Genomic DNA, 21,150 nt, shown 5'->3' on the forward strand with positions numbered 1-21,150 from the left:
CCAGGGGAATGACACTCCGGTGACAGTGACGAGGTCCGTGCCCCTGTGCCAGCTCTCCCTGGCACGCAGGGAGGAAGGGCTGGCTGCATCCCCGCGTCCTGCCCCTGCCGGGGCACCGCTGCCCGGCTGGCACCGGGGACAGGCTCTGGGGGGGACGAGCAGACAGATCACCTCTGCTCCCCTCGGCTGAACCTGCTGGCCCGGCTTCAGAGGGCTTTTCTTACCCCTTATCGCAGCAGCTGAAATTCCAGATAAACAAAACCCAGACAGAGTCTTATTCAAAACATTTATTAGTGTTTAAGGAAAATAATAGTGTGAAAGGTACAGAGCTTTGTCTAAAGCCATATGCATTTTCTTTTTTTACAAGCTTATTTGGCTGCAAATTCTACATGAGATAAAACTAGTATGTTTTTCTCCCAGAGATTTGGAATTAAGGACAGCTTGTCTTTTTTTTCCCTTTCTTTTTTTTTTTTTCCTTTTAGTTCAGCACTTTAAGTTAGGACAGCATTTTCCAGGGTTTACTGCTATCTTTTTCCAGTAGGCATTTTGCTTCTCCCAGTATTTTCGTTCCAGAACAAGGCTCATTCCAGATGCAAAGCGTAAAGGAAACATTCATACCTTGGCTTTTAAGCTAAACCTCCTTCATGAACAGCAAGTTCATAAGGAATGTTAATTAAAGCATCATACAGTATCTAAATGGACTTTTTTCTTCTTTTTTATAAAGAATTAAGGCTATGTAGATGTCACAATAAAATAATCTCAGGTAAAACGCACCCTATTTGTTAGATATGAAAGAAGGTTTAACAATAAATAAATGATTTATGCTGTCAATAACATTATGGAACTGTATAAAACTATATTTACGCAGCTTTAAACATAAAAAAACCCCCATACTAGTGGCATGAATATATACAACACAGGTCATGACGTACGTTTAAATTATCATAGCCAGCAGTGTTCTTTTTTAAATGGAGACACTATAATAAATAGAAACGTTAAATATTTACAATAATAGCATATGTGGAATCAGTAGATGAACACATAAATTCTTCACACACAGAGGAAAAAAAAGTTATGCCTTATACAAAAATCCCTCCCACACACAGCTTGCCCCCCACCCCCCCAAATTTTCTTTGACTAAACAAGGGGAATATACAATTTTCCCCACAGAACGAATGAATACAAATAAAACTGTATGCATGCTGAGGTGATATGTTGACTGAGACATTCAAGGATGTAGATCTGTATGTTTGGTTCCCATTGATGAATCAGACCTCTAATGAGAGAGAGATCTTATTTTAGTTCAACGCAAGAACATTATGTTGGTAGCGAGTTGTTGTTTCTGTTTTGCGCTTTTTTTTTGTTGGTTTTTTTTTTTTTTTTTGCTAAAACGTTTGGATTGTCTTTTTGGTTTGAGCTTGTTCTTCATGGTGGCTATATGCCACCAAGGGGGAGAGGACGCTCACAGGAAACCCATGGAGGCACGCTAGAAACCTTCTTACAGTACTGCCAGCAGCCAATTAGTTTTTGGAGCAGAGGAGCTGGCCATCAGAGGCAGGCCCGAACCATCCTTGGCAAGCTCCTCCCTGGGACAGCCTGGGCGTCCCATCCGTGGGAGAGCTGTACCACAACCCAACAGGGCAGCTGGCACTCTCACTGCCAGCAGCTCCACTCCTCGGGTCAGCATGGTCTTTGGCGCTACACTACTTGGTCCGATCCCACCTCTTCTCAATTAAGTCCAATGAAAATTTGGTCACAGAACTCACAAAATCAGGCAGGATCAAGGTCACGCCTGGTGATCCCATAGAGACACACCTTTCAACTTAACGGTCCTCTCTTGCTTCCTACATGGCTTCTATTAAAAGCAATGCCTATAACTTCTGCGGGTGGATACGTGCATTAAACCCTGAACATAGCTATTAGGAGCTGTGTTCACTGAGCAGTAACTAAAATCTGAGTTGGAAATTGTAGCCAAATTCCAACACCCTCTACTGTTTATACAGCTCCTTCCCACCATGCGACAAGACGTACGTTAGTTCACTGGGTACGTTCTGTCTCTACTGAACTGCCTTCCTGCCCCCACAGCTTTCCTCCCAAACTTTCTAAATGAGAAGGCTCAGATCCCCGGTGTGATTCCCACTTTCTAAGAAAACTTGCTTTTTCTCTAGAGGAAACCGAAGAGCTCACCCTTCTGTCCCTGTGGATGCTGCAACCTCCATTTCCAGTACAATATCTGGGGATATAGGATTGCAGATCTGCAACCTGAGAATTACAATTGCATAGGGGGTAGGAGAGATGTGTCCAAACACCTCATTCACACTTAAAACTGCTTAGAGACAATAAGCTCTTGACACTCTTCATCTTTAGTAACTTATTCTGCAGAGATTGGTGGTCGTTATCTGCACAACCATTAAAAAAAACCAAAAACAAGTCAACCCCCTCTCCTTATCTTTGGCATTTGGATAAACCACAGCTGATAGGCAGGTTCGAGTGGGTCTCCACATCCCAGCAAACCACACCATGCTACTGCTACGGAGAGACGGATTTCTGATGGGCCTTCAACGCAGCCCTACAGAAGAACTAAGTATATGGGGTGATTTGCTGTCTGAGCCTGCACCCATCCTTCTAAGCTTGGGCTGTCCATAAGGGCGGAGGACCTGTATCACCCATGGGCAGGTGTAAGCAGACAATATGCACAGGGTTTTCAGAGGTCCACAAGCATACTTTTGGGGGTCCTCCATACTGTGCAAGTCTTAACAGTCACATCGCCTTGTTTGCAAGCTGACTACTCGCCTTCAATATGCTGAAGTGACTGGATTAGCAAGTGTCAAGTTATGCAGTGGTTCAGAAACAAACGGGGCACTTAAACTAGGCAGCATCACCCAGATGGGAACAATGGCTCAGAAGTTAAGAGAAAGCGGTGGAGCTCCAGACCGCACGGTTCCTGTGCGAGAGACAGGGAAGCTATTTCATTAGAGAGCGTCACATAGAGAGCCTTAAACTTTTGTGTTCTCAAGCCACAGGCAGAAACCAAATCCCCCTTGGAATTCAGCCATCTGCTGTAAGGCTGTACCCTAAACCTTCAGAGGTGCTAAGCCACAAACAGACACATGCAATCTGGCAGAGCCCTCTTGGAACCTTCTCCCCAGCCAAGGGGACCAAGAAAAAAAACCACAAAACAAATCCCCAAAACAACCCAACAACCTCCAAACAAGATCCTAAATTTCAGATGATGTCCGTTTCATAAAAAAGGGGAAAAGAATTTAGTCGGAGACATTTTGCCACTCTTGGTGGCTGCTCAAGTGTTGAGTTTGCTGGATTGATAACCCATTGCCACTGCTCTCCCTTTGCTACTATATACACTGTTGCTGAGGTCCATATATATCTTGCAATGCCCTGTGCTTGACCTCTGAATGGGAAATGCTTTGGAATGTCCATAGACGGGAAGATGAGACTCAACGGAGGAGGTTTCCAGTGGAGGGGGAGGATGGGGGGAACGGGGAGTTGGTGCCTTTTTTCACCTCCGGATGTCAGAGAAGTCGGACAGTTCGTCTGCCCGGTCCATGATCCCATGTGCCCCTTTGGGACCATGGCCCCCAGCTTTCACCCGGGCATGGGCATTCAAGTGGCCCTTAGTACCTCTCTCTCCCTTAGATGCTCGTGAGCTCTCCCTGTGGTCGGAGTCAGAGTGGGCCAGCATGTCCCCGCGGCCAGCAGCAGCTTTGCTGGCTTCACCTGGCTTCTTCTCAGGAGCCAGGATGGTGTCACCATGCACAGCCGAGGTGCAGAAGCTCAGGATGGAGCAGAGGCTTCCCCAGTTCTGTTCACACTGGGCCTGGACACTTCTCGTTATGGCCTTTTTCACCTCCTCGCCACAGGTGAGCAGGATATTCACTAGGTCAACATATGGCCTGGAGGAAAAGGAAACGGTGAGAAGAGAGTCAAAAAAATACATAGGGATTATTATATTCTAATCAGCCACATCGCTGTAAGAAATGCACGTGATGGCATCCTGTCAAATGAAGCTTCACTCAAGTGCTGGATCTGCCTTGATTGCTCCCCCACCGGAGATGCTCTGGGACAACTGTAACGTCCACCACAAGAATATATTATGTCTACACACTTGGCAAATGGGGCTGTCAAACAGAAGAACTGCTATCTCGCACCTTCTGCCTCAATCTTTTTCCATGCCCTTTCATCTTTATTAGTCAGGACACATGACAAAGGAAACCTGCTCATGTCCAGAGCCATCAACTTCATCAAACAGCTTGCTATCCCCAGGTACAGAGCATATGACGATCACTAGTCTGCAAGAGGGAGGCATTTGCTCACTTCCGTGAAGAGCAACAGATATTCAACTAGAGATTCTCCGGCTCTTCTCATCATCTTTACCTTTCCCTGAAGCACCAGGTGTTGATCTCCACCACAAGCAAGATCCTATCCGGACTCAGGATCAGACTGCACACAGCTCAGACACATGGAAATCCACTTTGGTGGCACCCATTTTCTTCCCACACTAAGTTTTTTTTTTTTTCTTCATGTCCTTACAGGGTTGTGTAAAGCTTTCTGTATATACCTTTTCCCAGCGAAACAAGGACTCCAAACGAGCCATGGCCAAACGCTGTTTCTGCTTCCCACCCGTCTCCTTCTGTGTCCCCACAGCATAAGGCAGCCCAAGCACAGGCACTTTGGCTTCCTCAGCCACGGGTCACTGAGTGCAGCGATTTTAAAATAGTTGCGGTCACAAGTTTTGTGGGTCAATATTGATGTTGTCTATTGACGCAACCGCTCAGCTGCTAGCAGGCCCAGGAGGACGTGCTTAAAAGTCTTCCACGGTAGGAACCATCCACAGTGCAAGCAGAGAACTGCCTGGGGTCAGCAGTCATGGTTGTACAGGGTGGTGGGGGTGCACCTTCTGGGCACACCGTCCACCAGCTCTGGTGGCTGCGGACACGTCTAAATATCTTCCCACGAACTAAGTCAGAAGAGATGAGGAAAACCAACAGATTTATGATCAGTGTCTGACACTACCCTGATTTTACTTTGCCCAACTGCTTAAACTAATTTCGAATGACTAATCTTGGAGAGCCACCTATTCCCCTATCTCAAAATATTTCCCGTGTTTGGATTGTTTCTGCCATTTAAAGAAGAAGTTACTTGGAATGCAGCAGCGACCGATGTGCCAGGGCCTGTCACCACTTCCACCGTAGCAAATCAGCCTGACCCCCACCCCACCACAGCTGACTCAGGAGGAGACTGCATGTTCCTCAACACTCATCGGGAGAAAATGGTCAGAATAAAACAGTCAGAGAATGAGTCTGAGAGCTGCCACTTGCTTCTCCGTTCTTAGTTTTTGTTTTAAACGTAAAATAAAAGATGAGAGAGAACTGAGCACATTGCATAGAAAGTGATCCAGCAGAAGGAGGAAAAAAAGGAAAAAAAAAAAAGAAAAATCAGTTGTTGAAACTGGGCATAACCTTTACAAAAATCTTTGGAAGAAAAGGGTTGCTGGTATGACTAAAAAGTGGCTCAGCTGCCAAATATTTCAGGTATTCAGAGTCTGCCAGAGCCCTGCGGATTAATACTGGCCCATTTCTCCTTCACTGTTTTACTTTCTGCATTTCAGCTGGCCTGACCATAGTACCTGAACTGAGCACAAGGCTGCAAGTCAGCAGACGTGATTTTATTTCCAGCTCTGCCACACTTGCCTATTGATCTTGAACAAGTTCCTTAGTTCAAAAGCTTCAGAGATGGCCTCTAAATTTAGGGGAGGGGAGGAGGCTGGCTGGCTTCTATTTGGGGAGTCCCGCATAGGGAAGCTAAGCTCTGACTCCGTGAGATGCTGAAAATGAAGTGTAGGAAGCTCTAAATGAGATCGTGCAAATTATAGGTGTTCAGCTGAATGATCCATCTCTTCTCAAACTGAGAACCCCCCAGTTAAGCTCCCCAGAAATAAGCAGCTCTTATTCCAAAGCTTCTCTTTGGAAAGGCCTTTGACTTTCATAGTTCTTCTCATCTCCAAATGATGGGGGCGGCGTTGACTGGTACCAAGTACCCAATTTATAGCCTACTAACACAGCCCGAGCAGTGCCCAGACAGAGGTGCTGCTGTGCAGGACGGAGCCGCGCTTCCCCTCTCCCCCCGGCAGCGGGATGCTGCCCTTTGCCCTAGGCATGGCCAATGGCCCTGGCAAGGCCACCAGCCATGCCTTTGATCCCAGCCTCAGGAATGTCCACGGAAAGGGCCTTGCTTTCTGGCCACCACGTTCAGCGTGTACCAACCACAGCAAAGATTCTGCTTTTAAGAGTAAACTGGCATCAAAGCGCGTCTCTGCAACTGCAGTTTGTGTATTAGGGGGGTGGTTTTCAACAGAAAGTGAGGGAATCGGGGCATAGCTCCTTTGGAGGCTGATGAAAATGCAAGGCTAAAAGTCCAGAAGAAATGTTTCTGTTAAAAAATATGTCTGTCACGATGGCTGGGATTTGGGGTTTCTGTGCTAATATCCGCTAGGGACAAGGCAGCATGGAGGCGTGGTAGGAAGATGCTCTAAGGTTCAGCCTGCTGCCAGGCTGTGGCTCAGCCTTCTCGTTTGGGAGTGAAATGTTCACCTGCAAGAAAAACAGGCTCCAATTTTTGCATCTGTGCACAAAGAGTTGGTACAAACAGCTTGTGCCTGGTTTGTTGCTGTCATGTAGCAGCTTTGATCAATTCCAAATGGGATTCGTGCCTGCCATTCCTCAGAGGGCAGCTGTGTTCCCAGGCAGAGGGATGAACTCCTCAAAATCTGACTTGTGCCTTCACTTTGTACACCTCCATGTTTTATTAAAAAGCATCTGAGATTAATAAGGAATAAGATGAATGAGAGATTACCTGGGGGACTGCAGCTCTTTCAGGGACAATTAACTACAAGACATTTGAAAGTATGTATTTAAAGAAAAAATTATCATCTTACTGACAACTTTGCATAGACCTTCTTCCCCCTTCTCCTCTAGCTGTCATCTTTAACAAGATACTGGGGTCAGGAACATTGCCTTTGAGCTCAGAAAGCAGAGAGACGTGGTGAGATGCCTCTGGAAACAGCAGACACTGACGCTGTATTTGCTGAAGGACCAAAGAAACAGCCAAATCCAACTTCAACCCATTTCATTCCCTTCCACAGTCACATCTAGCCCTTCGCAAACAAACTAATCTTCAAGGGCCCCTGCGAAGAAAGCATTACCTCGGTCTGCTACATGGGAAAACAAGACGTGCTTAAGGCCAGGAGGTGGTGAAACAGCTCTTGGGCAGATGCACAGCCCATTGGCACCATCCTGCTCCTGGAAGGAGCTCCCACGCCTCTGACTGCACTAGCACGGAGGCACTTACTCATGCTGCAGCAGGTCTTTGAAGTGAATCATCTCCACAATGACCTGGACATTCTCCTTGGCAGCGGAGCAGAGGTCATGCTTCAGGTAGCACTCCCGCTGTAACTGGAACACCATCTCTTTAATGGCAGGGCACTTACGGCTGATGCAGCTGAATTTATGCCTCAAGGCATGAGCCTTACACTTCAGAGCGTCTTTAATGAAGGATTTTCCCTGAGAAGAAAAGAAATGGAGTAGGTCTGTATTTTTGTCCATTAAGCACAGCAGCTGATTTATGCCCAGCTAGCTGCTCCCCTGTAGGACAACGTCAAGGGTTATTAGACTGCTAAGGGTACCACTTAATGGCTCTTCCCCCTCTTCGTTTCTCTGCCCTTAAAGATCATGCCGAGTTACCTGGCCTTGCTATTCCAGTGGAGCTGAATGCACAGGGCTTCTCTGCTGGAATTCTGAGGTTTCCTCTACCCCAACAGCTGAATGCCCAAAAAGAGAAAGGGCAAAAGCAAGCACCTCGAAGTAACTCAATGCTTGAGTTACTGGCTTTGTTTGCTTCTGGGGTGTCAGCACAGCAGGTTCACACAAAGGAGAGGGCATCCTGCCACGGCTGAGGTCCCCAGGACCACATGCAAATACCCATTCAGTAACTGCAAATTAGTTTTTTTAAAATTTTAAGTCAGTTTGCAAACTCATAGACATGTATGCACCATCTATATGCACCTGCCCCATTCCCCTGTCAGTATTTTCTCTACTACCACTTCCTCTGAGAGGGACTCAAATCAGCACTAATAATAACCCTACAGTGTCTTGATGTCTCTTTGCTGCAAGACATTCTAATTGAGATTAAAAAAAATTAAAAATCAAATCAAGCTAAAAAAGTAACTTTCAGGAAAGCTGCTTTAGCAGCATCTCTTTAACCACTGTTTACGATTCCTTCATTCAATTGCTTAGTCGGCATCAAAACCATCTCTTCCTTTCCTCTCTTTGCTCTCGGATACTACAGCTGCTGTACACGGTGTGTGTGTCGCAGTCTGACAGCTCTGCTCGGTCTCCCTTCACTTTGCTGAGCAATAGGTGTGTGGAAGCCTCCAGCACTGCCTCCGTCTTTTCACTACCTTCAGATTATTTTACACAACAGCTTTGTGGAGACCAAATTCTTGTTAGCCTTTATCCAGAGAGCATGCTGGCAGAGCTCCACTGGCATTAACTAAAACTCATCAAGACCTGCAAGCAGATTTTGTCCCCCAGTTGTTTCAAGCCAGAAGTGATTCTTGCTGATGAAAGAACTGCCTCGGTCATCATCCCCTTCTATTCCCTATACCAGAGGCACTTGCTTGCCCTTCCCTTCAGTAACAAACAGGCACAGCACATTAGACAAATAACAATAAAAAAAATTCTTACGCAAACCAAACCTGACAGCAATTCTCAGGTTTGAGAGAGGGGGAAAGAGAGCAGAAAATAGCCAGCGTTAGTCTTGTCGTCTAATGCGGCCTGAAATAACTGTAGATAATACAGAGATGAGCAATGAAAAGCCATGTCATAGCAGAGACTAAAGTCACCTCTGTGTTAAATAAAGCTCCAGGGGTTTAATACTTCTGCACTGCAATGGAGACAGCCTGGATGTGAAATGGGCTGTATTAGATTAGCACATCCAGGGATCCTGGGGAAGAGGCATCAGTGGCTACGCTCAGCCTTCGCAGGCACATTTACCCTCACCTCCTGAAAGGGCTTACTTCTTTGGGCAACTTTGTTCACTGACAGAATATTGCGCAAAAATAAAAGAGCGTTTTCTGGAAGACACTTGGAAATTAAGTTGAAGGTTTTCAGATACCCACAGAAGAAACAATTCCCATTTTAATGGCTAGCCAGACCCTTTGTACATCCTTGAGAATTTGAACCTAGAACTCCAGCACTTCAGAAGTGTTTTCCTACTGGGTGGTCCCACCATCCCTCATGGACCAGGCTGAATCCTGAAGACAGCTCTACTTTATACCATGCTTTTAACAGTGCCATGAGGCTGGTGCTTTTAGTCAAGTTATACTGTAAACTGCACGGTCAAGCCAAATGCCGCTGGCCCGTCGTAATGTTCTCTTCCCTCCGCACTGAAATGGGAGAGTAGGTTTATAAGACATAATAACAGGATGTCTCAATGATGCATAAATGGTCTGGGGAGAAAATGAAGGAGACAAACTTAATACCGCATACCATCTAAGTAATGTATTTTAACGTCAGTGCTTGAGACAAAGACTTATTTGAATACAGCAGCTTTAGGAGGTTGCCTGTACTGGTTGCATGCAAATCTTGAGAACCAAATTCTTGTTGGTTAATAATAACTAACAAGTTAATAACTGCACATTGGGAAATATTTTGATATGTCTAAATGAACTGGGTGCCCAAGCTGCACTTCAGAATCAGCTTTGAACAAACATGGTGTAGAAGCTTGAGCCGCTCAGCGTTTCTGAAAACCATGTTCAGCTATATTAGCATTCCCATTTAGTTATCCTGGGTACAGGAGGAGGAAGGTACAGGGAGCCATAGCTAGAGACAGCCTGTCTCTGGGACAGGCTGCACACCGCTGCTTTGCTACTGGTTTTGGGTCTTGATTCTGGGCCCTTCAACAGAAAAATCCTTATTGAAGCTGGTCACGTGCAAAAGTAGATGTGCTCCACAATGGTAACTTTTTTCCCAAAGATATGTTAAAGAATTAAAATACATGCCATGTGTATATTGGAAGCAAACAGATACATAGAACATTTCACTGTGTTACCTGGGCATCAAATTTTCCAGCGTTGTGCAGGAATGTCATGCAGATCTCATGTAAGCCTCGGATCTCGCAAGAATTGTTTTCAAAGCATTCAAACACTCCACATCCCACATCGCCAGCGTTAACCAGGCAGTGCTGGATTTCAGCTAAAATGAGCATTGATTACAGTTAATTTGAAGAACTGTTCATAGAAGCTGGTGGTGGGTAGGGAAAGAGTTATTTTGCTAACATCATCAGTTCAAAAGAAAAAGCACATGTGACAACAGTTATTGTACCCACAGCATGCCCACTCTTTGCAGAAATTAGGCCAGAACTTGGGTGTATTATGTTATGAAAGTGATATCCAAGGAGTAAATGCCAAATCCACTATGCTTACGTCAAGCTATTTCACTTGAGAACTGTCTAATGCTTTTGCATTCCTCAGGAGCAAAGGATGGGCATGATTTTTGCTGTCTGACTTGTACGAAGTCTCCCATCAAATTCCAGTACCAAAACGAGAAGCCCACAACCCAGCTGTCTAAACTTTCTCATTTCCGATACTTTGAGCTAGTTTCTGGTGATTTAGCATAATTTTTTTTTTTTTTTTAATTTTTTTACAGACCATTGTGTTTCCCCTGTTGTGATGTCCACAAAATTAATGGCAAAACTCCCACTGATAAATACAGTCCTTTGCACTAAGTGTTGCATAAAGCTGCAACTACGTCCTCACCTGTGCAGAAATCAATTGAAAAAAAAATAATTTATATATGTAGTACATAAAATAGATTTACTGGAGCTAGCCGTTACATATGTGTTTATTCTGCTCTTTCAGATGTTATGCAATACTGAAAAGAAAAAATGCTGTCTAATACTCACTTACCAAAAAAACCCCAAAAATCTAATTCTTAACAAGACAGCTTCTGGTCCTTTAAAAAAAATGGATGTAGTAGTACTGCCAGAGGGAAGGTGGTTGCTGAAAGAGCCTGGGGATAAAGTTAAACAGGGGCAGCTTTTAGACCAGAACTGAGGATGCTAAGAATTCCTGTACTCTGTGCCCTAGTGGTACCTTTAATTAAAGCTCGCCCTTGGGAGCCAGCCTAATCCCCCTCTGAACCGCAGCATGTTTCAGACATCCCCAGCCTCCCCCTTTGCCATGCGGTCCATTTGCAAGTCTTTACAGCAACTTTCGGTCTCATTTCAACCCGCGGCAAGGCGGGGAGAGGAGCCGCGGATGTAAATGCGGAGTCTGACGGAGTTCACATGAACACCCCCCCCCCCCGCTACCCCCCAGCTCAAAACCAAATCACTGCCGCTGCCTTTTTGTGTTTCTCCCCCCACCCCACTTCTACCTGCCCCGAAGTGCATCTGGGCGTGGGGGGGTGGGACACGGGAGCCCCGGGCTCGGCTCACGGGATTGTCTCAGGCAGACGCGAAAAGCTGCGCAAACACACACGCACCGAGGCGGGGGGGGGGGGGGTGGTGGTGGTTGAAAATGGAGCTCTTTGTGGAGCGCTGCAGAGCGCGGAGCTGGGCTTTTTTGGGGCCGGGAGCTCAGCTGTAGTGCTTGTGTTGGCATCCGGATGCAAACCCTTTGCCGGATCACATGTCCTGGCTCCAGCGTGCTGAGAACTGCACAGTGCCGTGATTCACATGTGGCAGTCCCTAATGGGCATTCGTGCATTCCTGCTCGTGTGTGTTTAAACACGTCTCGCAGCACTGAGAGTGTTAAAAAAAAAGGGGGGGGGATGGGGGGAAAGGGAGAAAGGGGGGGAGGGAAGCGTCTGGATCCCGCGCTCTGTCTCTGCACGGCTGGGAAGAGATCCAGCAAAGTGCACGCCTCAGCTCTCTCTTTCTAGGCAGATAATACCCGGGGGAGGGAGCGCGGGGGGGACGGGAGAGGAGGAGAGAAACCCCCGGTCCGTTGCATCATTGCACGGCTCCCTATGGAGGAAGCAAAGCACCAGTCATCGTTTCCAGCCGCTTCCCCTTCCCTCCCGTCTCATCCCTCCCCCGCTCCTCACCCCTCCGACCCGGTTTCAAACCCTGCGCCGTGAAACTTTCTCCTCCCCAGCCCAGCATCCCCGCGGCGGGCAGCATCCCCCAGGCCGGGCTCCCCGCCGCCCCCGGCCCCGCTCCGCACCCCCTCGGTGCCCGGCGCGGCTGCGGAGCCGCTCGGCCCGGAGCGCTGCCGCGGCTTGTTGCAAGGGCAACACGTGCTTGGCAAAGCCGGGCTTTAAAGGTAATTAGGAGCGAGCTCTTATTTCCTCTGATGATTTACGCCTGACAGTCGGACACCGAAATAAACCGCCTGTCATAACTCAACGCGGCTATTTCCCCAGCGCTCCACGAGCGGCGAGGTGTGTGTGGCGGGGGACACCCCACCTTTGCACCCTCCCGCCCCGCCGTACCTGTGTTCTGCAGGGACAGGCGCCCCTTCTGCTGCGGGGTCCTGTCCTGCGGCCCCTCCGGCGGGTGGGTGGCCTCAGTGCCCGCCGCCGCCGGGGCGCTGGCCAGCAGCAGGGCCAGGGCCAGCAGCTTGCCGCGGAGCTCCGCGCACATGGTCGCGCCTTCCCCCCGCCGCTGCCGCCGCGTCCTCCTCCGCGGGGTGCCGCACCCGGGCCCAGCGCGCTCCTCGCCGCGGCCCCGCGAACCGCATGTGCCCGGCGCGGCGGCGAGCGCGGAGTGACGGCGGCGAGGCCGGAGGGTGCCTCAAATATCCCCGCCGAGCCCCGGTGTCACTCGCATGAGGGAGCCGAGCAGGTGTCGCTCCGCGCCGCGGCCAATGGCAGCCGCCGCCCCGCTCCGCCCGCCCGCCGGGGGCCGGCCCTGCCCCGCCGGCAGGTTGCAGCCTCCCGCCTCCCCCAGTGTCCCCCACCCCCCCGCACCGCACCGCACCGCACCGCGGGGGATGGGCCTGCGGGGGGCAGCGGGCAGGGGCTGCACCCCCGGCGGCGGGGGGGGGGGGAGGGTGCGAAAGTGCCTCCCCCCGGCAGTACGGGCGAGGGGGACAAAAAAAATTAAAAAAAGGTGAAAAAGCGGGATTTTGACAAATGCGCTGCTTTGGAGAGAGGGAGGGAGGCAGCACCGCGCGGCCGGTCCCCGCGGGGCCGGGAAGGCAACTTCGGGGCGCTCCAGACGCCGCTGCCCTTGCGGGGGGGGCAGCGGGGGTGGCCGTGCCCGGAGCCGGCCGTCCTGCGGAACTGCCGCCTCATTGCAAGACTTGCTTGAAAAGAAAAAGGAAAAAAAAAAATCCTTCTCAGAAGCAGCTATCGCACTGACTTTCTTGGAAATCTTCCACTCCTTCCTCCTTTGTTTTTTCTGCCCCCTCCCCCCCCCGGGATTTTGTACCCTGCGAGCTCCGAGGGAATTTGGGCCAAATCCATCCCCTGGGGGGGGTGGGGGGGACTGAGAGGGGGAACGTGGTACCTGAGTGCGGACTCGGCCGGGCGCTGCCTTCTTTGACACCGACCCCCCCGCCACCGTGGGGAGAGCATCACCCTCGCACCCCCTCCCCCCCCCCCGCGCCGAGCAACCCCGCAGCCGGCTCTGGCTGCTCCCTTTTGTCCAGTAGCTGGAGCGGGGCCGGGGCGGGGAGGGGGGGGGATGTAGGAAAATCTCCAGCAGGTGATGAGAAGTGCCGCGCTCGCTGGGGAGGGGGCGTGCGCGTCCCCCCTCGCCCTGCCGTAATGCACATCAGATGTTTCATCAGACCCCGCCGGCCCCATGCGGCTCCTGCCCGTCCCCCCCCTCCCCGGCAGCCCCCGAGCCCACGGCGCTGCCGGGGCGCGCTGTGCCGTGCCGGGGGCGGGGGTCCCGCCGGGGAAAGGAGGGGGGGGGGGCGGCCAGGAATGTCTCCAGCTGCCGCTGCCGCCCTGCTTCCTCACAGCTGTCAAAATGCACTTGAGGAAATCCACTCACACCTCCCCGAGCAAGGGTCTCCTCGGCGGGACGTGACACCGCGCCGCAGGACCATGGCTCCGTGGCGATGCCCCGGCAGGCACGTTTTCACACCCCCCCGCGCAGCCCCCGAGACATCCCCACCGGCTCCGCTCGCCTGGGCCTTCCCTGGTTTTGTCCCAGGCCGGGAGGTTTGTTTGCTGGGTCTGAGCGGTGCAAAGTTTGTTTATCATTCTTTTAAGGTTTGACTTTGAAACATCTTGTTAAGATTGAAATTCTTAACGGTGGTGCCAAGCTCCTGTGGAAATTCCCTTTTATCAATACGCTGCTGCCTTGTAAACTGCAACTTGCAGCTTTCCTCTAAGGAACTCGCTGTGCCAGCACGGATGTCTGCAAAGCCCTTGTGCCCCTGGGATGGGCTCTGCCCCTTTTGACAACAGGGCTATTAAAGGAATAGGTTCTCTTCTTCATTTTTACCTCACCCTGAGTGCCTGGTGGCCCTTCTTTTGTCCTTGTTCTCTTACTATTTATACTACAGAAGAGTTTTGCTATTTAATTGCCTTTGCTATGTCTAACTAGCTCGACTTTAACAATTCTCATCTCCAGTGTTCAAAGACCAGGGACTGAATGAACTCCGGAGGAGCACAGAGGGAGTACAGGCAGGAGAACTTAAGGGAGAGCAGTTTTTCTCTGTTGGAGGAGGTAACAGCTGATGTGCTGTTCCAAACCAGCAAGTTCGTCTTATATGTTTAATATATATTTTAATTTTTTCCTGTGCCTCAGAAATTGTGCATTCTCCTAATGCCTTTTCCCTGCTGTTTTAGGTCTGATGCCCTCCTGCAGCCATTCCTCCTGAATCTTTCTGCCCCTTTTTAAAGTAGCAATTTTGCCCCCAAAGGGCAACCAAAAGGATGGGTTTTGCCCTTTTGACTTAAAGGAATTCCACGCATCCTCCATGTGCCAGACCCCGGGTTCCTCCCTCTGGTTGACTTCTCTGGTTGGGTCTCGTCATTTCTCAGAGCGTGTCCTTTGAACCACGCAGCCCTGGCTGCCCTACTGTGACTCGTCTTCCCCTCCAGCCCATCTTGCATTAATTGCTCCATCCAAGGTTATTTTCACGTCTCTTTTCCTTTCCAAAACCGTGCCTAAAATAGCACCCCCTCGTGTCACTGTTTGGTGAAGGAATCTGCCGGCTCTCAGCAAGTTCAGCCTTTCCTATTTCTTCCTGCCCAGCGGACATTGCTGGGCGGCGGGTGGCACTCAGAGCTGTAGGGTTTTTTTTTCCCTTGCTTTTCTCTCTCGAGGTCACTCATCGGGGGGCTCCTGGGATGAGAGAGTCTGGTCCCACTCAGCCCTCCCTTAGTGAGGCGAGGAGCTGTGCCTGCATTTTAAAGGAAGGTGAGCGCCGTCAGGAAAAATGCCCATGAAACACAAGTCATGCTCTAGCAAATTTGGCATCTTCTGGAGCGCAGTGTAACTCGCTCCCTGGCAGCATGATCCACTGCCAGTTTGAGTGCCAGGTAATTTTATAGAATAATTACCAATTCCAGTGATTTAGAGGCTGGTTTCCAGGAGACTTGGGATGCCTGGATCCCGAGGCACTGAGCCTGCAGCTTTGCTCCAGCGGCAGGCAGCTTGCGTGGACGGTGTCCGGTTGCGAGGCGTTTGGTGACGTGTTTGAGGAGTAACGCTTCGGAGAGGATCACGGCTACTTGCATCAGTTTTGAACGACTGCTGGCTTTTAGGAATAGACTTTTGAGTTCCCTTTAGCTAACATACATAGGTTTTACTTAAGAGTGTTTCATGATTTGATTAAAACTTTATGTGATCAAGCAGCGGCAGGAGCATTTTGCAGCTACCTTTAAATGGGAAGCATTTAATTGTCTGGGGTTTTTAGGGAGAAGAGCTACTTTCATGATTATTAACAGGGCTGTGTCCCTGCAAGGCCGTTTCAGGCAGGTGAAGGCTGAGGAATGCTGTGCAAGAGGCTGCGGCGCACAGGGAGAGAGGGAGCACACCCAGTTATGAAGGACGGAGAGGCCGATGACTTCAAAAGGGAAGAGGATGCTGTGGGGAAGGTGTGCCGAGGTCTGGATTCTGGGGTTTTTTTTATCTGTGACTAACCACATTTCACAGCGGAGTTAGAGTAAGCTGTGCCGTGCAGCTCCGGCAGCGCAATGGGATTTCATCAGACTTGAGAAAAAAATAAGCAGGACGGGGGAATTTATTGTTGCCTCTTCTCCTGGGTAATTTCCCCACCTCGGGGCTTAGTGCAAGGTGCTGACTTGCAAATGACACATCATTACGAAGCCAGCCCAGAGCTGCAAAGCATTGCTGGGAAAGTGGTCTGGAGGGCGGAGGGATGTTGCCTCTTGGACTTGGTTCCTCCTGGTGCGGGACCTGCTCTGGGAACGTGTTGGTTTAATTCCCACAGGTTCGTTGTCGGATGGTGCAAATAAAGCTGCTGACAGTGACTGAAATGGGATTTGACACTGGAGAACCTGTTAGGCTCAGTAAATGTAGGTCTGTTGGGAAGCTTCAAAGGGTTGTATTTTAAGCCACTTTTCCCCCATCTATCATCGATTTAGTATTTTTGAATCTCTGGTAACTGTAGTTTTTATGATGAACGAGCAGAAGTTGACAATAAAGCCACAGAGGATGGAATGCGAGAAAAGTCAGAGCTAATTATATTAACAAATTATACAGCCTTTTTTTCCCCGATTGCTTGTGTTAAATCAAGTATTTGAGAAATGGTCTCAATGAGTTATGCACCAGGTTTAAAGATGGTCTGGCTTCTTTGATAAAATATGAACTATTTGAAAGATTTATAAGGGTCAGAAATCCTGCCGAACGTTTTAGTATTTAGAGCAGCAGGAAACCACTTAGTGATATTTTTAAAACAGGTATTTACTCAAGTAATTGGTTACTTTTTATGTGGAATAAGAAAACCTGGTGCAGCTATATTGGACTTGACATAAAAGAGAGGTATGTAATTTGTGAGCAAAACAGGGTGGAATGTACACATTGTACCTGGGGAGGTATTTCAAGAAAGACAACTCCTTGAGACAAAAAGCCAAAACAACAGACACGCTAGGTTGCATGCCAGGATTGTTTATTCCTCAGTTAATCAGCTGTGTAATGAGTGTCAGTGTCCAGAAACAATCTCTTCTGCCCAGGTAGTTTAAGTTTCAAACTTCGTAAGCTTTCTGGCCTTCATAAAATGGATTACATGGAAGCTGGACGAAAAACACATGCTTCTGAGAACATTTTGGTTCAAATGAAAAAAAAAAAAAGTGGCAATGTCGGTGCCAACGATTTACTACAGAATATCTGAACCAGATGCCGTTAAACTATAATTCCAAACAATTTGCCAGAATTATGTATTTACTTTATTCTTTAAGTCAAACTGAAGATATGCATGGTTTTTATTACTTGTGGATATAAACAAAAATGTGATGTGATTACAACTAATATAAGGCAGATAATGCTGAACAGTCGTGATTTCTGTGACTTCTGCACTAGCTGAAGAAAAATGGGAGCTCTGTTGGTAATGATGCGCGAAAGGGCCATCAAAATGTGGCTGTTCAGATTGAGACATATCAGCCTGCAGTCTGCTTAGTCACCAGATAAGAGCATTGGCCAAAAGCGTCTATTTCTCCCCTTTTCTCACAGTAGTACATTTTTTTTTCCCTCTTGAGAGAACGGGGAAGAGATCTGGAAGACATGCTGAGTTACATTCTTAACTAAAATAATACATGGAAGGGACTCTTGCTAGGAGATACTTGTAGGCAATCTCCGACTTGCTGGTTCTTATCCAGATGAGCTGCTATGTGATGGTTGAAAAGACAGACATTGACATCAAAATTGCCGTCTTGAAAGGACAGAGTGAGTTTTAGCAGGAGTTTTTATGACATGACATGTCATTCAGGTTATAAAGGGTTCTAGCTGGCACTCCCACAAGCTGAAACAATCTTTACCTACTGTCAAGAGGCTCTCAGAAAAACCTCAAATAATTTCCTTGAGTGAAGTGGCTACCTCAGTCAGCTGCGGCTTGACGCAGAGAAGTGCCGAACATCCTGTAACACCCGTATTCCCAGGTCGGACTCCAAATCAGCAGGGAGAAAAATACATCAGAAAGTAGAGAAAAGAGTTTTGGGAGGAAGCTTTCATTCAGAGAATTGTCCAGCGAAGTCACCGAAACCCGCATCCTCCTGTATGTTATAAAGAAAAGAAGAATGTGCAAAAGATTTGCAGTGGAGTTTCTGGTTTCACCCAGACAACGGCCTGCTGGGGCACAGCGAGCTCCGTCTCCGGCCGAGGGCTGCAGTGGCAGCTCCTGCTCGGAGGAGTATGGAAACTCATCACAGCTCTTCTGCAGAAATCCTCTTTGATTTGGGGAAAAACATGCTTCCGTATAGAGCAAAAAGGAGTTATCTGGGTCCCCTCTCAGAAGACCACCTGGTATATAAGGTGTCCTCTTTGTTCTACATGATTCAAGGTTAACACGTGCTTTGTTACGGGCAGGATCAAAACTGAGAGATGAACTGGGTTTCCCTGCAACACAAGACGTTTTTGCATTTTTGAACCCGACAAATCCTGAAGCAATAGCTGTAGGAGAGATGAGAATTACCAGTACAATATTAATGCCAAAGCCCAATGCAAATAATTTAATTAAGTGTCACGGCTGACATATTTATCGGACACACCCAGCTTATGTGTATTTATAATGCAGTTACGTGAGGCAGAAGTTGAAGATGAGTGAGATTTGGTAGTCCCAGGGTGTCCTTCCCCTTTGCAGTGGCAGATTCTTCTGATGTTCTGGTTCCTTGGTTCCTCCTCCACCTCACCTCCTGAAGGAGCCACAAGTGATAGCTGCAGTCAAAGTGGACCTTGACAACATTGTGTTTTGCTTTGGAAGAAACTATCTTGGCATTCCTGGCCTTACATTTCATACTAACCCTATCAGCTTGTGGCCAGGCCAAAAATAATAAAAAAAAAAGCTATTGTCCATCATACTAGGACTATCAGAAACCCAGGTCAGGTAACGGGACTGTAATTCCATGGGGCTTGCCAAGAAGGAAACATGCCAGTGTAATTATAGTGGTAATTATAGCACACCATAGTCACCGCCCACAAAGTACAACTCTCTGCAGAGGACAATGATTCCAGAATCAGAGTCCAAACAATATAATGCTCTTAAATTTCCCTGCCCGCTGATCCTGGTTCTCAGTTGGATTGACATCAGATTGAAAGTGAATCTGCCTCTCCTGTGAATGGCCGTGCAGACGCCAGCAAACACAAACTGAATGGGTGGTTTGCCTGCCTCTCCTATGCTTTTTCTCCACTGATGCACTTCAGCCAGCAGCTGATGCTGAAATTAAGGGTCAGTTTTGGTTTTCATGGTGGACCCAACAAGTTCAATGCAACTCTGCAGAGCAGGTAAGAGCAATGAGACAGAAAAGCACCTCTCTACAGTCCCATCTTGGGCTCGCGTTGCCTTTTCAGCACCACATTTCACTTTGTACGTGTAGATGGTCTTGCTGCTGCTTTGGGACTTCTCAGTGCAGATCAAGCAACAGCTAACCCATAGGTCTAACTCTTCCCATGGCCTAACTACACTTGCTTGGTGGGACCTCTTGTTTCACTTGTGTGGGATCTAGGCAGATGCTCTGACACATGGCACAGCCTGTAAACCATGGTGGCTTAGAGATACTTCCATTCATGACCTACAGGACACAATTTATGGCTTTGTATTCTTCCTGTGGAGTAACGAGTACTGTGAATTGAAATTCACATTAAAAAAAAAAATATTTACAGTGAATAGTTAATTGTCAAGCACAGACAGTTCAGACTAAAAAGATTCCCCAAATCTTAACGGTTATGAGCAGGACTTGCCGACAGCGTGTAGAAAAACCAGGGTTCAATGTGGCAAGCAGAGTCACAGGGCTGTGGTCCTGCTGCTTTGTGGGTGTTAAATGAGCAGTTACCAATACTGGAACAGGCAACTTTGAAAATACAGGTGAAAGTCCTGCTGCTGTTACAGGATTTACTGATTCCACTGGGACCCCCCAGATGCAGGAGACTGTCTGAGCCCATCTTTTTGCTGGGCTGATGCTAACATCTAATTTCAAAGTAGCTTCTTTAGCTACCTTTACTTATTATTTATCACAAAGTAACTTGCCTGCATCATCCATATCTGTGTTCCTTCTGAGCATCATTTAACGTGTTTTTATTATGATGAATTAAGATTAGATTTTTGCTTGCTGTGGAAGCCTTTTCTTTCGCTGTGCTGTGGTGGCAGGATCTGTCCTGTTGTTTATACATTGCCATGTGCTTCCTCCGGGGACGTTGTGCACAGGGTATCCACAAGCATGCACGCCTGCTTTCAGCGGGATCTGACGCCAAAGAAAACACATTCTTTGATGGGATAGGTAATTACTTAAGACTTTGTCTAATGTTATAGCAGGACCAATAGGCTTATTTGAACCAGTTTAGCATTCATAATAATACATGGTTCGGAGCTGAATAAAAGGCTATAATTCTTTTGAGGGGTTCCACTGACATAATAAACCACGAGAGCTCAGCTAGTCAGCAGAAAGCAAAGATTGGATTATAGCTGGGCTCATCAGCATGGGACCGTACATGGTAGTTTCTCATGTTTGCAAAGGGATTATTTCAGAAGGTTTTTTCCTTCTTGTTCTAAATTACTTTAAATCTATAACCCAAAATGGAAGAATTGCTGGATGCTGTTTTCTGTGAGAAAAACCCTCCAAGGTAATATTTGCTGTCTTCTCTGTTCTAGTGTAATGAATGGAATTCAATTCTTCCACTCTTTCACCCATCCGACTAGAAATAAGCTGTGGTGCTGCAGTACTGTACAGCTGTATCTGCACGTCTGGCTGGTGCATGGATGTCTCCCCATGCTGTTGTTCAGGTGGCTTTTCTCCCACCTGCTTAAGAGTTTTACTGGTCTATGGACCAAGACTGGACCCTATATTTATGTAAATGGACTCTGTATATGGGTTGGGCGGGTCCTTTCCCAGGGCTATTTCAGCTACACCCATTGTCATAGCCAGTAGTGGGTCCCATGTGCCAAATATGCTTTGATTTTTGGTTGATGTCATACTGCATTTATAAGTAGTTAGGGACCAC

The 21,150-nt window shown here is 48.1% G+C and overlaps 1 protein-coding gene and 1 long non-coding RNA gene across 2 annotated transcripts in view; one reads left to right on the forward strand and one right to left on the reverse strand.

Annotated features, from left to right (window-relative positions):
• LOC141749664 (uncharacterized) overlaps positions 1-21,150 on the forward strand; it is a 141,530-nt gene that overhangs the window by 29,099 nt on the left and 91,281 nt on the right. The gene's annotated exons all lie outside the window — the stretch shown is intronic.
• STC2 (stanniocalcin 2) lies at positions 273-12,832 on the reverse strand. Its single transcript, XM_074603538.1, has 4 exons — positions 12,510-12,832; positions 10,126-10,268; positions 7,366-7,577; positions 273-3,911 (listed from the first exon to the last, which is right to left on the reverse strand). Exons 1-4 carry the CDS (start codon positions 12,658-12,660, stop codon positions 3,518-3,520), a joined length of 900 nt encoding a protein of 299 aa, XP_074459639.1. The 5' UTR covers positions 12,661-12,832; the 3' UTR covers positions 273-3,517.

Source organism: Larus michahellis, chromosome 11, assembly GCF_964199755.1.
Source record: "Larus michahellis chromosome 11, bLarMic1.1, whole genome shotgun sequence".
NCBI classification, from domain to species: Eukaryota; Metazoa; Chordata; class Aves; order Charadriiformes; family Laridae; genus Larus; species Larus michahellis.